This window comes from Camponotus floridanus, unplaced genomic scaffold (assembly GCF_003227725.1).
Source record: "Camponotus floridanus strain SB8 unplaced genomic scaffold, Cflo_v7.5 scaffold18, whole genome shotgun sequence".
Classification (NCBI taxonomy): domain Eukaryota; kingdom Metazoa; phylum Arthropoda; class Insecta; order Hymenoptera; family Formicidae; genus Camponotus; species Camponotus floridanus.
Window position 1 is genome coordinate 2,117,731 of NW_020229303.1, and position 13,926 is coordinate 2,131,656.

The 13,926-nt window shown below is 32.7% G+C and overlaps 1 protein-coding gene across 1 annotated transcript in view; it reads left to right on the top strand.

Moving 5' to 3' along the window:
• Positions 1 to 13,926, top strand: part of LOC105254257 (dynein heavy chain 10, axonemal) — a 34,431-nt gene that overhangs the window by 1,704 nt on the left and 18,801 nt on the right. The window contains exons 5-21 of the mRNA XM_025407620.1: positions 699 to 950; positions 1,061 to 1,116; positions 1,432 to 1,665; positions 2,002 to 2,097; positions 2,350 to 2,636; positions 2,745 to 2,901; positions 3,141 to 3,404; positions 4,789 to 6,692; positions 7,694 to 7,888; positions 7,976 to 8,255; positions 8,401 to 8,645; positions 9,806 to 10,325; positions 10,486 to 10,916; positions 11,596 to 11,759; positions 12,680 to 13,027; positions 13,161 to 13,552; positions 13,722 to 13,859. Coding sequence (XP_025263405.1) covers positions 699 to 950; positions 1,061 to 1,116; positions 1,432 to 1,665; positions 2,002 to 2,097; positions 2,350 to 2,636; positions 2,745 to 2,901; positions 3,141 to 3,404; positions 4,789 to 6,692; positions 7,694 to 7,888; positions 7,976 to 8,255; positions 8,401 to 8,645; positions 9,806 to 10,325; positions 10,486 to 10,916; positions 11,596 to 11,759; positions 12,680 to 13,027; positions 13,161 to 13,552; positions 13,722 to 13,859 — 5,963 coding nt within the window. The remainder of the gene's footprint in view (positions 1 to 698; positions 951 to 1,060; positions 1,117 to 1,431; positions 1,666 to 2,001; positions 2,098 to 2,349; positions 2,637 to 2,744; positions 2,902 to 3,140; positions 3,405 to 4,788; positions 6,693 to 7,693; positions 7,889 to 7,975; positions 8,256 to 8,400; positions 8,646 to 9,805; positions 10,326 to 10,485; positions 10,917 to 11,595; positions 11,760 to 12,679; positions 13,028 to 13,160; positions 13,553 to 13,721; positions 13,860 to 13,926) is intronic.

Consider the following 13,926-nt stretch of genomic DNA (forward strand, 5'->3'; position numbering starts at 1 on the left):
ACCAATTGATTCCTCTCATTATTTTGTACATAAAAGTATGAAGGTAAGATAATCGAAAAATGAATGGTTTACTAGATATTTTATGGTTTATGTAAAATTAAGAAATTATTTCAAGCCTTATAACTCAAAAAGTACTTAATAAAAAGGTACTTAATTATAGTGTTTTGGAAAGCTCTCGAGATAAGCTACAAGAATATGCAATGAAAAATAGGGGGTTCCATTTAAGATTTCAAATTTGCCCCCCCTCACCGCCCAGGGGGAGGGGTGGGGGGGCTGATTTTAACGTCATTGTACGTCCTCCTCGAAATGACGAAATTTTGATTCTAACCATTTTTTCGTAGTGTGCTTATTTTTCGAGTTATTTGGCTGCCTAAGTTAAAATGGGTCACCCTGTATAAATTTAATCATACAAAATATCTAGCAGTAGAGTGATCAACATAGAAAGTTTTAGGTAATAATAGAACTCTGCACTTGAAAATTACATATTATTTTTATATACGAATGCCTCTTGTTGCAACATATATAAAAAAGCATGCATTTATTTCCTCTTAAATTAATTTCCATCTCTCTTGTCTTTTCTTTCTTTTTGTAGGCATTTTAAAGTAAAAACAATCTTGGAATTGACATATTGTTTGATGAATATTTTAATCGGGGGAAAAAAAATCAGTTTGTTTGACGATATTTTTTGATAATGTTAGGAAAAGTGGATGATGACAAGAAAAAAAAGGATAAGAAGTTTGCGAGAAAAGTTAAAAAAGTCAAAGCCTTGACCGGCAAAGTGAGTCCGGTTACTAGTCGCATGGAAATGAGCACTAGTACTTTGCATACTCCTAGTATACCAGAATCCAGCGAGGAGGAAGAAGAAGATGAAAACGAAGGAGAGCAGAACGGCAGCCGTGATCTTTCTGCTTCTTCTAGAAAAAAGGGAGAGCCGAAAAGTGCTCCTACTGGTAAGTTATATGTTACGTATCTGTAAATATAAATTAACATAAAGTAAATAAAGTAATAATATAAATTTACTTGAAAAAATATTAGTAATGATAATAATTTATATTTCCAGATAGCCCCGCATTTGCACCACCGCCTGGAGAAGAAGATAAATACATTCTAACTAAGGTTGATTTATTAAGCGAAGATTTATTAAATAATGAATTTCTTTGCATAATTCATATCATAGTCAATTAATTTAATTTGAATAAAAAAATAAGTTAGATTCTTCTTGCCAAAAATTCCTCAATGATTGATTAATTTTAACTTGAATTAATTTCAAAATCGAGCAATCTTAGTTTTCTCGTTTCTTCTTAGCTTTAAAAAGAGACGCGCAATTAATCAAATGATGAAGAAATGATTAAAAAATATGATTAAAAAAAAAAAAGAAATTGTTGTTGAATGAAATTAATTATAAGAGAATATTATTTATGACAATTGCAGAAATTGGTGGAGAAAGTTTGTCAGGTACCAGTGCTTCACATGATATGCGGCCAAATAGACGGCAACAGAACTGATCTGCAGGACATCACGTTCTTCTACTTCATGCGCACCAGTGATGAGGGCATACCTTCTTTCGATACCTACGAAGAGTGCCTCAATGAGATCACGAATTACGTGGTGGTCGGCTCGCTCAACAGCAGATTCCTGGCTTCCTTGAATAAAATACTGGTTCATGTAAGGATTGCTCAGTCTTTTGTAATTCACAACCTATACATTGTAAACCAAATTGTAGCGTTGCATATTTAAATATCTATTGAAATGTCTATTTTATAAAGGTAAATTTTTTAAAGGTAGATTTTTTAATATATTTTTTATATAATAAAGGTAGATTTTTTAATATATTGTTTGTTTATAAAACTTTAAAAGTTATTTTTGCCTTAATAGAAAACACTACAATTTTTGGATCGTAATATTTTTATGATTAGATTGATTTGTTATTTGTTAATGCATGTGTTAAAGAATATAAGGCTGAGATACACATAGTAATTAAATAATATATGGGAACACTAGGTATTTAAGCCATTGGTGGAAAATCAATTCAGAGGACCGGATTCTTGCGAGCCATTGCAGATTGATGAAAAAAGAAAGAAGGTGGACGTCGAAGCAGTGAGTATTGAAAAAAATCCGCGCTAACGAATATCGAAACTCGAGTACAAAATATTTATCTATTTTAAAAACTATTTATATAGAATCTATATAAAAATGTAACTTAATGCACAATACTATTTTAAATTTTCTTCATACAAATACAATTGTCTTTAAATTTATTTTCTATAATGTATCCTATTTCGAATCAATAGTCAAAATTGATAAACTATTAATAGCTAATAATTTCAATATCTTAATTTTTTTCCGAAGAAACCGATGCTGAAGCGACCATCCGTTTTTATGAGACCATCCATATTAATATCTAAGCAAGATCTGCCCGCGAGAGGAAAGAGGAACGATGAAGAAACAATCTCACAGGATGATAGCTCCAGAGGCAGAAAACTGAAGCCAAGTTTGAGAAGCAAAAGATCCGATTTATCTACATCAGAGTTAAGCAGATCGACCAGTTTAAGGGAAACGAGAAAACAGCCAATAATCGATCAAATCAAGAAAGATATTTTAGATTATCTCGATAATATAATCGAGAGCGCAGAATTGTTAGTATTATTTTAATTAAGAAATTGATAAATATTGCATCTATTATCTATCTTTAAAAGTAAATTTTCTTTTCTATTATAAATAATTTTGTGCTTTTATTGACGCAGGACATTGGAGCATATCGAAGGCGATATTTTGCTGACAATGCCGAAAATTCCAGAGCTCAACGATCCTACAATAACAGATGATATGTTGCTGAAGAATAAGGACATCGTCGAACAAATGGAAGAAATAATTATGTCGTGGGAGAAACATATACAGAAGGTGAATATTTCTTATAATCTCTTTTCGTTTTAATTTTCTTACAATTTTGAATTATTAATATATGATGATCTGAAATGTTGATCAATTAAAAATATAATTAAAAATAACTATAGATTAAGAAAACATTTATTATTGTTAACATAAAAAATAAATATTTTTCTATGAAAGATTCTAAATCAGTTTTTAAAAATTGTCATAAATTGTTATATTAATATATATTTTGTTTTATTATCACATAGATAATGGAGTTATACGTGAGCAAAGCATTTCCGGGAAAAGGACCACTAGCAGAGTACCAACACTGGCAAGATTGCGAGATCGGATTAACAATGTTGGTTGAACAATTGAAAATGCCTTTCGTCAAAAGAATCTTCGATCTTCTGGAACAAATACACTCGCCAATTGCTTCGAGTTTTCAATATTTTCGAACCGAATTATGGAAACACTATGTGGAAGCCAGAGATAATAATAAATTTATTCAAACTCTGATGAGATACTTCAAGGTAACGATCACGAAAAAATTCCATTGTGTTTATAATAATGGAACTGAAATGCTCGGAAATTTTGTAGATGTATTCTTAGATGAATTTTTTGAAAAATATCCAAACATTTCTAGCTTTCGAATTAAAAATCTAAAACTTTCTTACCAATCCAGCTTCAAAAATGAAAATTACTAATCAACAGTCTATATTTAATTTTTAATATTAATAATAACAATAATATTAATATTAATAATAACAATAATATTAATTTTAATAATAACACAGGCCGACAAAATTTGGCCAAACCTCAGATCCAGAAACCAGAATATACTTTTCCGAAGGTTTTCGACGCGCTGAGTTCAAATCCGAGGTCAGAATTTCTCTGGTGACTCCGGTTTTCGAGATATTCTAACCTAAAAGTGCCAAAATCACGGTTTTTCGAGATATTTGAGGTTATGTTACATCGCAAGGTAATTTTTTTTAAAACCATTAATGGGATCCGAAAGAACTACTCTTTCTCTTTAAAAAAACATTTTGATTTGTCCGGATATCTTTTTTTATCTTTGAGAAATTGAATGTTCAAATTAAATAGTTTGACATTTTTGATATTTGGAAATTGGATAGCATCAGATACAATATAATGTATGTACACGAAATATACATTTTTAAAGGATTTTGATGCACGCTGATTCGAAATTTGATATTAGTTTTGCAAATTTAATTTGTCTAAACAATTTGTTTAAACAATTTGTTTAAACAAACTATTGCAAAAATAATATTTTTTGAGAAGTAAATGATTCAATCGGATTCTACGGGAACAAGCTCATCCGGAATAGTAATTCGGTATATTAAAATGAGTTTTGTTACAAACTAATTGATAAACAATCAATCATTTTCCAAATATCGAGAAATAAGTCGAACTACTTAATTTAAACATACCATTTCTCAAAGATAAAAAAAGATATCCGGACAAATCAAAATGTTTTTTAAAGAGGAAGAGTAGTACTTTCGGACCTCATTAATGGTTTTATGAAAAAAAATTACCTTGCGATGTAACATAATCTCTAATATCTCGAAAAACCGTGATTTGAGCACTTTTAGGTTAGAATATCTCGAAAACCGGAGTCACCAGAGAAATTCTGACTTCGGATTTGAATTCAACTTTAGAAAAAATATATTCTGAGTCTAAATTTTGTCGGCCTGTGTAATAGAGAATAGTTTAAAAATTTGAAATTTTTACTCACATCAAGAAATTCAAATGACAAATGTTGAACATTCATTAAAAAAGTAAATTAAATTTTTACTCCAAAAATAGATCGAAGAATATACTCTAAAGAATAGATAAATATTTTAACATATTTATATTAATATTTATTGACTATATACATTTTTATTAAAACCGTAGTTGATTACCGAATCGGATTCGTTCGAATCTATAGCAGAGTGCATACCTTCGTTGATGGAGGGACTGCGAATGCTCTGGGTGTTATCTAGTTATTATTGCCGCGAGGAGAAAATAATGCTGCTGATGGACCGGATATCATGGCAACTCTGCGAAAACGTCAGGCATAATCTGGCTATCGTCTTACTGTTCAAAAAGCCTCTAGAAGAGATCCTAAAACAGACAAGCGCAGCCAGCGCGATGCTGAAACAGTGGAGACAATCATACTTGAGGACCCGATTGGATATCGAACTGTCGGGAAAAGGAAATCGTTGGGAATTCGATCAAAAACGCCTCTTTCAGAATACGAAGTACATTGCTGAAGTGTGCAACGATCTGTACAAAATTGCTGGCGTCCTGCAGGACTTCTACAACATCTTTGGACCCGATCTCAAGTCTATCATAAACGATCCGGCGCAAATCGACGCTGTGGTGAAGCGAGTGGACGCGCTGGTGGTCCCGATCGAGGAGGCTGACTTCGACATCTTCAACGTATTCAACAAGGAGAATTGGGAGGCCATGACCGCATGGTTCTACGAGCAGGTGTCTTATCTGGAGGATCAGGCCAAATTTTACATCGACGAATGCTTTACGGTGCTGATCAACGCTGAGAATGCGCTAGAGATGTTGCTCAAGTTCAAGAGCATAAAGACCCGTGCTGCCATTCAACAGCAACTGCTACGAAAATTCGATATGATTATGCAACAGTTTAGCAAAGAGGTCAACATCGTGGAAAACATATATCATCGCGGCAAACGGCATCCGCCGTTGCTGACGTATCATCCGCCGATGGCGGGAGCAATTTTCTGGGTGAGGCAGCTGTTCCACAGACTGCGTAGGCCGGTGCTGATCTTCCAGGAAGTGCGCGAGCTGAAGCACAACGAATTAAAGCTTCTCGCGTTCAGCCAATACTTCGAACTCGCGAAGCAGCTGAAGGAGTTCGAGAAGGCCAAGTTCAACATGTGGCTTGAGAAGGCGTTACCGATAATAACTACCATCATGAAGAAGAGCGTATTGAGGATGGTTCGCATCGAATGGGATACTGCAGCTACTCTGACCTTCCCGGATGAGCAACAAGCCAAAGATCAACAAGCCAAAGATCTTCAATTAGTGCAATTTATGTCGAAGACGAAGGCCAAAAACATGGGTTCCATTCTATCAACCCCACATGAATCACTAGTAAGACATGACGGCATAATATCGAAAGCTAATGCGGAGATCGAGAGTATTGCAGACTCTAGAATCATCTCTATGGGTCAGCCGGAAGGGAAGATCGATGTCAGAGTATCATCATTGAAAGAAGCAGGCAAAAGCTCCACCGTGTCCTCTGATAAACACGATACTCGTGCGAAGATCACTTGGAAGGAGTTTATGAGCGGCGCTATTCTGCTAGAGTGCCAGCTACGCTTTCAGGTCAACTTCGATTGGGACGTTTTCGAGGTGATTAGAGAGGCGGAATTGATGGAACAGCTAGGCTTCGAGTTGCCCGCGACTATCAGAGACGTCGGCATTCAAAAGACCCGGCTGAGGACGGATCTCGACGCCATCGAGAAGATGATCGGGCAATACAACAATATCCTAAAGACATTAGACAAAGCGGATGTGCAATTGCTGAAGCAAACCTTGCAGGATGTCGAGAAGCACATTCAACCTGGCGTCACGCGATTCAGTTGGAACTCTTTGAGCATCTCGGATTATGCAGCAACCTGTAATAGAATATTGAAGAACTTGGTTTCCACCATCAACCAAGTTGAACAGATAAAAAAGGAGCTCGACAATAGAATCGATTCTGAACTGGAATCATATCATCTGTTCTCTATAAAGAAAGAAATCGCTGAATCAGAGATCCTCTTACCGTGCAAGGTATATCTTATATAAATTTTATTTTCCTGGAAAATTTCTTTCTCTTGTATAGAGGGTGAACCAATAACTCTGTCCACCTGGAATATCTCCGTTATTTTTAGAGATACAAAAATTTTGTACGCATAAAAGTTGTATGATACCAAGAGGGCCGTAATATGCTACTAAATATTTTTTTGTAGGTGGAAGCACTTCAGAGATTTCAAGGTCATCTCCAATTTTTTTAAACGGAACCCCCCATTTTTTATTACCTATTCTTATAGCTTATCTCGAGAGCTTTCCAAAATACTATAATAAAGTATTTCTTCATTGCGTACTTTTCGAATCTTGAAATAATTTCTTAATTTTACATAAACCATAAAATATCTAGTAAAATATTCATTTTTTTATTATTTTACCTTAATACTTTTATATAGAAAATAATGAGAGAAATCAATTGGTTTAAAGAAAAAATAGTTGTTTTTTTAAAAAAAATATATAATTTGCAATTAACAATTTCATATTTTTTCTTAAAAAAACTGTATGGTTTCTTTACACCAATTGATTCCTCTCATTATTTTATACATACAAGCATTAAAGTAAGATAATCGAAAAATTATTAGTAGCATATTACGGTCCTCTTGGTACCGTACAACTTTTATAAGTACAAAATTTTTGTATCTCTAAAAATAACGGAGATATTCCAGGTGGACAGAGTCATTGGTCCACCCTGTATATTTAAATAAATAGAATTATATTTTTTCGGAAACAAAAATTAAATATTTTCTGGATTAATATGGCGAATTTTTTTACAATAATATAGATATATTCAATTGTGCAATAATGAAAAGAAAAATAAATTATGTTATTTGAATATCAAACTCGATATGAAAGACTAAAAAATAAATAATGTGACTTGCAATATCAGAAATAATTGTACTTTATAAGTAACAAATATTTCTTCTGCTTACAAATATTACGTAAATAAAATTACTCGTTGGTTCTAATTTCTAATCTAATTTCTTTTATCTTTGCAGACCTATTTTATGGAAATAAAAAATCGAAGATCCGAACTGGTATCGTTGATATTAAAGGCATACCAGTCAATAAGTCCGATGCTTATAAAACTGGAAAGTTTGGTGCTAGGTACTGCCACCGGTAAAAGCCCGGCCATGCAACTTTTGTATGAAAAGTATGAGAAGAAAATCTTCACTGCTTTTATAATGTATGTAATCTCTCTTATTAATAAGCATAATAAATTCATTACTATTAATAAGTACGTTATTTTATTGAGAAATCTTTTATTTTCTAGGTGCATGGTAAGAAACATGGAGGTTCTGAACAAAATGTTAAACAGAACTAAGCCGATCTTTCAAGTAGATGCGATATTGATAGCGTCCGAGGTAATATTACGCCCGTCACCCGGTGAGATCTACAACATCATCTGTCAGGACGTGCGAGATCTATTGGAAAGATTAAAAGGATTCTCGAGATGGATGAATGGAACTTGCTTGGAATGTGAACCACAGAAAAAGGAATTTTCGGAGGATTTGATTCTTTTCAGTTTCTTCGAGGACGTGATGAGTGTCCGGGTTGAGTAAAGTTTACGAGTTGGAAAATATACTTTACATTAATTTGACAAAATAAATATTTAAGCCAATAATTATAATTATAAATAATATAGTGTTTATTTTTTCAATTTGAAAATAATGAAAAAAATATGCTAAATATTTACAGATAATTAATGAACTCATAAAGATAGTTCAGGACACGGCGTACAGAATTTCGACGGAATGCTGCCGATATTTGTACAGATGGAAGAAATACAGCAATTTATGGTCGTTTGATAAGAATCTCGTTTGTGAGAAATTCGTGGCGACGAAACCCACGCTTGTACAATACGATGAAAAATTCACGTTTTACGAAAGCATTTTGGAGGAACTCGAAGATATGTCATCTTACTTCGACATAAGCAGTGTACGGTAAAGCGGTATCAGCAATTTATGTTGCTATAAAAATGTAACATTTTCATAAAATTACACAGGGGCCTGCGAGGTTTTTCTTTTTAAGATGCAATAGTGATTTCCGACGTAATTTTGTGAGCTGAATTCGAATCTGGCCGCCGAATTTGCGTAGCACGTCACGTTTTTGAGTAATTTGTAATTGAATGGCTCAAAAATCGCTATTTTGGCCAATTTCATGAATTTATTGCGAGGAAACCAAATTTTTTGAAATATTTCTGCCAATGGCATCGTATAATACTCACTTTCGCCTTTCAAATCCACTTTCGATTACCGCCGCACGATTTTTCTTCGCTGAGATATATAAGTATGACGTTGTAAGAAAATTTATATAGACATTAATATGGTAGATCCATGATGTTGAAAGTTGAAAAGACTGACATATCTCAGGTTCGGTTGTCCAAAAAAGTATTGTAAAGAAATATCTAATACAGTTGTTACACATTTTGATAAATTTTTCTAAATTTTATGCCTTTTTATTGTGATTCTATTCGCCATATTGGATGCGCCATTTTTCAAAAGATGACGGAAGGTTTAAAAATGTATATTTTTATCCTAATTTTGATTCGTAGTGAAATAAAGAGGTGGCACGGTTGATTTAGAATGGCTTATTAGATCCCTATGCACGACCAGTCTTATGACTTGTATATCTGAGCGAAAAAAAATCGTGCGGCGGTAATCGAAAGTGGATTCGAAAGATGAAGGTGAGTACTATACGATGCCATTGACAGAAATATTTCAAAAAATTTGGTTTACTCACAATAAATTCATGAAATTGGCCAAAATAGCGATTTTTGGGCTATTCAACTACAAATAACTCAAAAACCTGACGTGCTACGCAAATTCGGCGGCTAGATTCGGATTCAGCGCACAAAATTACGTCAAAAATCACTATTGCATCTTAAAAAGAAATTTTGACCCTCTTTTTGCAGGCCTGTATTATTAATGATAATAGTCCTTTGAAAAATTCATGCTGTAATAATAAATTCTCTTTATTTATACTCTCTTCCTCTTTCAAAATTGATTTTGTATGTAAATTTGGCTTCTTAAATTATTATCTCTATTTTTTCAAAATTTTTTTCAAATTTCTGTTTTAATGTAAACCTTTTTTCTTTTCAAAGGCTCAACTTGACACCGCTCTTATCGAGCATCGAGAGTCAAGCGAAAGAGTGGAAACAGGTTTTAGGGAATTATCTTCTGTCCGATACTGTCCAGGCTATGAATCAGTTAAAAGCTCAGATCGAGATCTTTCGCAGCGAGATCGAGCTGGTGGTTACCGGATTGGATCGTTTCATGTCGATCATGCAAGCGATCACCGACGTGAGAAATATGGCGATCCAAGCTGAAGTGCAATACCTGTCTTATCAGGAATGTTTTCGCACAATGCGCACTCATGCGATTGCGTTCTCTCCATCGGACGAAGCGATGGCGTACGAATTACAACGTAAATGGGAATCCTTGTATCTTGGAGCGTTTTATAGAGCCTCGACCCTGGAAAGCACCATCGAAAAATTTGCCGAAATGATTGAGGATCAAATTCGACAGTTCTTAGGTGAAACTGGGAAATTTGCCGAAGATTTTGAGACGCATGGTCCCGGAAGCACCGGGGATGACCTAGAGCTTGGACTGAAGAAAATGGATGTATGTTAAAAAAATAACATAATTGCATTCCTTTGAAAAACATCTAAAATTCTGAATTCTTGTCTTTTCTCCATTTTTTTCGGGAGGATTGAATAACTTTGATGAGAACAAAATCATAATTGCCAGCCATGGTATTTAGTTTCCTTTCGCTTATTTATAGGAATATGGTAAACTGATCAACAAATACGAAGAAAGACGCTCGAATCTAATAAAGTACGAGACCCTGTTCGATCTGCCGCCTACCGATTATTCAGTTTTTCTGAAAGTCAAGACAGAATACGAGAACATGGAGATGTTATATGATCTCTATAAAAAGCAGAGTAACGCACGAGAGATCTGGGCGAAGACTCTCTGGGTGAACTTGAATCCCCAGCAGCTCATCGAGGGTATGGAACACTTCATGAGAGAGCTCCGACAACTGCCCAAGTCCATCAGAGATATGAACGTCGGCCGTGCCTTGAACGCCAATATGAAAAACTTCAAGAATTCAGTGCCGCTCTTCATCGAGCTGAAGAACGAGGCTATGCGCGAGAGACACTGGCAAGAGCTGATGAAAAGAACCGGACAATATTTCGATATGGACCCGGACAGGTGTGCGGATGATGAATAATTAAGCGATTATTATTATTATACAGGTGCTTTTGAACGATAGAGTGCGATTTTTGTGAAGAATTAATCACGAATATGGATGATTGTTGCATTACTTACACGTGTTGTAGCGATAAAAATAAGAGTGCATTTTGTATATTTTATTATAGTATTTTAAATATTTATTTATGTATGTATTATTTATTTATTACTATATAATGTACAATTTATTGTAATATTTACGAATTTCGTATATATCCGTTATATCCATGTATTTTTTTAATATTTATATATATGTAGTAAAATATGCTAATTTTTAAGATGTATATTGTATGTTAAAATAGGTGCAAGGATATTATTTAATTTTTCTGGTAAAAGTGGACTGATCTATGATGCATATATTATTTCATAATTTTTTTGAACTTTTTATGTGTGTTCATTTTTTTATAGATTCTCTTGACATAGTCGATTAAAATTCATTAACGGTGTAAACTTATTCGTGAGTGCGTTGACGAGTTTAATTAATTTTTAGAAGTATAATTAATAATATATAGAGACACTTTTTAATACAAAAATGACGCAACGAAAATGTTTTACGATAGAGGGGTAAGTTTTTTAAATCACGTTGCATTGTTAATTTGAAAATATGAAAAATACGAATACAATTATTGAATTATTCCAGATTTACCTTAGAAAATATGTTCGCTATGGAGCTAGGAAAGTATCAAGACATCGCTCAAGATATTGTAATGAATGCCGTGAAGGAGCTTGCGATAGAAAGAGGCGTGAAAGAAGTGGGGGAAGTATGGAAGTCTATGGAATTCAATCTCGTGAAACACTATAAAGGTATATCAGTTATTTAGCAAATAAATTATGTTCAATTATTATATATAATATATAAATAAATAAAAAATAATAAATAATGAATAATGAATAATGAATAATGAATAATGAATAATGAATAATGAATAATGAATATTGAATAATGAATAATGAATAATGAATAATGAATAATGAATAATGAATAATGAATAATGAATAATGAATAATGAATAATGAATAATGAAAATAAAATGAATAATGAATAATGAATAATGAATAATGAATAATGAATAATGAATAATGAATAATGAATAATGAATAATGAATAATGAATAATGAATAATGAATAATGAATAATGAATAATGAATAATGAATAATGAATAATGAATAATGAATAATGAATAATGAATAATGAATAATGAATAATGAATAATGAATAGAATAATGAATAATGAATAATGAATAATGAATAATGAATAATGAATAATGAATAATGAATAATGAATAATGAATAATGAATAATGAATAATGAATAATGAATAATGAATAATGAATAATGAATAATGAATAATGAATAATGAATAATGAATAATGAATAATGAATAATGAATAATAATAAATAATAATAAATAATATTAATTATAATTAAATTTTAAAATTAAATATTAATATAAATTAAATAAATAATAAATAATGAATAATGAATAATGAATAATGAATCATGAATCATGAATAATGAATAATAATAAATAATAATAAATAATATTAATTATAATTAAATTTTAAAATTAAATATTAATATAAATTAAATAAATTATTAAATAATAATAAATAATATTATATATAACATAAATTAATAATAAATAAATTATATAATTATATTATCTTATTATAATTATATAAATCAATTACACAGAATTCTGCGATCGTTGATTATATTCAGGTATGGAGGATCGTGGTTTTATTCTTGGCCCACTCGACGAATTGAATCTGGTACTCGAGGACAACATGCTGACCGTGCACAGCATGGCGGCTTCGCAATTTATCGGACCGTTTCTCAACGTCGTTCAGAAATGGGAACACACGATGCACACGATCTCCGAAGTTCTAGAGGTGTGGGTGGAACTGCAGCGAAAGTGGCTATATCTCGAGGGCATCTTCGTGGGCGGCGACATCCGGCTTCAGTTACCGGATGAAACGAAAAGATTTGACGACATTGATCAAGCCTTCAAGAAGATCATGACTGACACGTCGAAGAGACGCAATGTCTTAGAATGTTGCACGATTTATGGTATTTGTGAAATTTACATTCGCGCAAATTAATTATATAGAAGAATTAAATTAAAATAAAATCTCAGCATAGATTTTAAAAAATCAGGTAGATTATGTACTAAATTGTTATATATATATTTATAATTGTTTAGGCCGAAAAGATGAATTCGAAGCCATGATTGCGATCCTCGAGAAGTGCCAAAAATCTCTTACGGAATACCTGCGCAGCAAACGCATTGTATTCCCGAGATTCAACTTTATAAGCGACGATGAACTGCTGAGCATTCTCGGTAACAGTAATCCCACTATCATCCAGGAACATGTTGGAAAGATGTTCGATAATCTCGATAAGTTCAAACTGGTGCCTGACAGCTCAGACAGACTGATGGTGACGGCTCTCATATCTTGCGAGAGGGAAATTATGGAATTTAGGAATCCCGTGACTACAGAACAGAACATTGAAATCTGGATGGGTCTTGCTCTCGAGGAAATGAAGAGATCGAATCGATACTTGACGAAGAAAGCGGTCTACAATTATGGCAAGGTTTATGTTAAATTATTGCACATCTTTAACATATTATATCATTCGGAGAAAATGATTATATTTATATAAAAAAAGTATGTGATAATTAACTGAAAAATCAAAATTTCTTGATAAATCATATTATAATTTTTACGATTTTTTTTTATGAAAACGATAATCGTAAACGCAGGAACGAAGACCGAGAACGGAATGGCTACTTGAATTTCAAGGAATGATGGTTCTCACAGCCAATCAGATATGGTGGACCGCGAAGGTCGAAAATGTTTTCGATAAGATATCCCAGGGGAATAAACGGGCTATGAAGGAGGTAATGTGGAAAATCATAAATAAAATCTTTTTAAACAATTATAAGAATTAATCTAGGCTTATACGAG